The following is a 3,919-nucleotide window of genomic DNA, read 5'->3' on the forward strand; positions in this document are numbered from 1 at the left end:
ACCACTGATGTTGGTAAGTTAGAGAGCATCATCACAGACCAGCATATCTACCGTTGTTATCATTACATTTTTCTGCAGATATTGTTATATGCAGTCCCATGTGCTTTTAAATTTTTTTAATTTAGGTGTGTGAGCTGTGAATGTGAGTAGATACTAGAGAGCAGCAGAGGATGATCTGATTTTCTTGTACTGTTTTCCTCACACTCCTCCATCTGGTGTGGACGCCATTAAATAAATCTTGAATTGCTGAGTGGATACTGCCATGTACATGCAGCATTGCATTAAGTGCAGTTCTACAGCCGTTGAAAATATACTAAATTGGATTTCCTTTGGATTATCCTGCTGCCCTCGGGGCTGTGCACAACATAATTCCCCCAAGCACTGCATATTGCAAAAAAGTTTTTAGCTGAAACAGCTAAGCAAACACACATGGCATATCTCTGGAAGAGGTGCTTCAAGTCTGTTAAGATACAAATTGAGCAATCAAGTCTGCTGACATCTTCTGTCTCACTCCGACTGTCCTCGTCTCTTCTTTGTCCAGTGGTGAGTCGAGTACTCGAGGTTACGGACCTGCCAGAGGGGATCTCACGTCCAGAGGCTGAAAAGCTCTTCAACCAGCTGTCGATGTGCGGTGCCAAGATCCAGTGGCTGAAGGAGCCCCAGGGTGGCCGAGGAGGAGCAGGAGGCTGTGGCCCTTGTCCCGGTGCAGGGCCTGCTGGGCTGGGAGCCGCCGCTGGGCTCGGGGCCAGCCTGGGAGCTGGAGGAGCGAAGGGGGACGGCAACGACCCGGCTCACCTCTACACAGTGGTGGCAGTGTTCCCCAGCACCATGGCTGCCCAGAGTGCTTCCTTCAAACTTAACAACAGCGGGGCCGGCCTCTTCAAACTGAAGGCCGCCAAAAAAAACTATGACCTGCGTGTGCTGGAGAGAGCCAGTTCTCAGTGAAAGGAAAAGAGAGGGGGAGGAAAGAAAAAGAGAGAGACTCATGGTGGAGTGGTGGAAAAAGGAAGGAGGACTGAGGGGGACTGCTTTTAGTGTACAATTTAAAAACAAAACAACAAAAAATATACTTGAGTTAAATGATGTGTCAAATGTATAAAAGGGAAGAAGGTGTAAATCATGAGGTGACAGGCATTTGGTTGCAAATATGATTTTGTTTGTTTTTATTAATTGTTTTCTTTTGTATTTATATAGCAGACAAGCACACAAGACACGCGAAGCATGTGTTTCACTGTTGCCGTGGAATGTGTGCTGCCAATATACAAAAACACATGCAATGCCACACAAACACACCAGGAGACACACATACGCAGGCAACAGGGTCACGTAGCACATAACAAAAACACACTGGACAGTCGACCTCAGTCAAACCTTTTCCTCCTCTTCCTCCTCCCCCCGCTCTCCAACCCTTTCTCCTTTACTCCTTTTACTGCCAACGCGTTCTCTCTTTCCTCAACTCTACGTCACCCAGTTGTCTCTTAATCTTACATATTTATAAATTTTCATACGCACAGTTACGCACTCTCTGCTTTACCGCACCGCTCCCGGCTCTTTTTTCTTGCCATGTCTCATACTGCCTCCTATCTCTCTGCTCCTCTGTTTCTCTCATGTACTCTCACTGCTCTCTTCTCTCTTGCTTTCTGTTTGCCTTACTGCTGTTGTGGGTTTCTGTATTGCGCTTTTTTTTTTTCTTCTTCTCAGAAGGTTTTTTTCTTTTTTGGGATTCAATATATTTATATAAGTGATGTAAGGAATAAAAGAAATCTATATATTCAGTGATTTTTTTTTTTCTTTTCCCCGAGTGAAAACATTTAGGTCTTCCTTTATCCTTTACTCCTCCCCTCTTCATCCCCTCTCCTCCTCTTTCCTACATTTGTTTCCTCCTTTCTGCCCTCTACCTCACTTCTTTGGTCCTCTCCTCTTTCCCACAACTGTCCCACATCCACCCCGACGCCCCGTTGTGTTTGCGTTTTTGTTGACAGCTGTGCAGAACGTATCAGAAGAAGTAGTTAAAGTGCACAATGATTGCATATGTCTACTGTAAATTTTATTTAATCTGTTATTTTTTTGTTTGTTTTTAAAAATATAAAAGTCGAGAAAAAATCTTTCAAAACATCTTCTGTGTCACGTGGTTTATTGTTTGACTTTATTGAAGCCGACTCTGAAGTCTGTCTGTCATCTGCAGTTATTTGCTTCTCTGCTCATTAGTCAGGTTTTTCCTTTTAATTTAATTCTTATCCCTACATACTGACCATCTTCATGCTCCCCAGAGAAAGACTCCTTTTGATGGGACAGGAGAACAATGATTTTACACATTAAAGTCTGTGTACAGCTTTTGGGGAGTACTACTGCATACAAGTTGTATAAAGACTTTTGAGGTCCCAAGGGAGCTGCACAAAATCTGCTGACAGTGTCAGTTGGGTCTGAAGACAAGTTTGAAAATGAAAAAATATGGTTGTGTGGGGTTAAAAACAAGTGAGTTTTACCAGACCTGTGTTAGTCTGGTGGCTCCACACTACATTAGCTGCTAATAGAATAAAACACCTGAATCTGCACAGCCGAGTTTATCGAGTCGATCGACTCGATAAACTCGGCTGTGCAGATTCAGGTGTTTTATTCCCCCACTGATCATTGTTTGTTTTTACGATGACATATCTTTTCTCTAGTGCTAACTTTAGTTAATAGAAACCGCAGTCGAGAAAACACTTAACTCCTTGAACACAAAATTCCCCAGAACGTCTCAGGTCCATTTAATAGCTGCTCTGTACCTTTCAATCATAACATGGTTTTCATTTCAGCAGATTTAGTTTTCCCGTTTGTCATGAAAATATATTCGGTAAGACCCACAATTTTACCTTTAACCACAAAAGAAGTTCTGTTCTACTTAATTATTCCACACATTCCACATACACATTCTATGCTTTTACACTTTTTACCTAGTATGTGAAAACATCATATATAATTTATAACACATAATGTACATTGTAATTAATGCACAGTATTTTCAACCATTACAGTAACTGATGGCATTAAGTCATAGTTTACATGAACTGTGTTACATTGTATTGGCTGTTAATATTCCAGCATGCATTCATTTATATATACACACGCGCACACACACACACACACACACACAGCCAAGGGGCAGAGGGAATCCATAATCACAATCTCACTTGCAGACTTGAACATCTAAATAGTAAATACTCATACTGTCATTACTTCAGTAAAATAATCCCGAAACACGACAACTGACCAAGTCTACAGATATTAACATGACACTTTACTTTGCTGAGTGAGAAACCAAAAGCAAAAGACCACTTTGTTTTCTTGTTTGTACCACTCTGCTACATTGTGCTTAAATCTCTGCTCACCCATTACTCTCTGTGAAATACCTCTCAAACTCTTCACTCAACACATGCATCAGTACAACTAGTGGTTCCCGAGTAATCTGGTTTTGAAATCGCAACAAAATGTCAACATGGTCTCCAAATTCAGCGAGCGATGCCATTAGGTCCGTTGTAGCAACGCTGCTGAATATCCGGAAGCCCGAGAAAGAACAATCTTTGCTGAGTCTTTTTGGGAGCCATGATGTTGTGACCAACCTCCCCACGGGATTTGGGAAAAGTTGGGTTTTCCAGCTCACTCCATTAGTGGTGAAGGAGTTGGCCAAGGTTATTGCTATTGATGTTAAGCCAATGTCACTGTTACGTCACGGCTGACGTGGCTGCTGTGTTTTTTTCCCTCTCTCCCTTCTGCTGAAGCCAGCTGACTAAGCACATCTGAGTCTCATCCTTAATCACCTGCTCCCGCTGTTCACACCTGCCTGCCATCTCCAATCAACTACTGTATATACAGTGGTGTGAAAAAGTGTTTGCCCCCTTCCTCATTTCCTGTTCCTTTGCATGTTTGTCACACTTAA

The 3,919-nt window shown here is 42.4% G+C and overlaps 1 protein-coding gene across 19 annotated transcripts in view; it reads left to right on the forward strand.

Annotated features, from left to right (window-relative positions):
* LOC117943090 (R3H domain-containing protein 2) overlaps positions 1-2,115 on the forward strand; it is a 60,748-nt gene extending 58,633 nt beyond the window's left edge. For all 19 annotated transcript variants that reach the window (XM_034868991.1, XM_034869001.1, XM_034868997.1 and 16 more), the window contains one exon: positions 542-2,115. In XM_034868991.1, the coding sequence (XP_034724882.1) occupies positions 542-945 (404 nt within the window). In that variant the 3' untranslated portion in view covers positions 946-2,115. The remainder of the gene's footprint in view (positions 1-541) is intronic.
* The last annotated feature ends 1,804 nt before the right edge of the window (positions 2,116-3,919 follow it).

This window comes from Etheostoma cragini, chromosome 4 (genome assembly GCF_013103735.1).
Source record: "Etheostoma cragini isolate CJK2018 chromosome 4, CSU_Ecrag_1.0, whole genome shotgun sequence".
NCBI classification, from domain to species: domain Eukaryota; kingdom Metazoa; phylum Chordata; class Actinopteri; order Perciformes; family Percidae; genus Etheostoma; species Etheostoma cragini.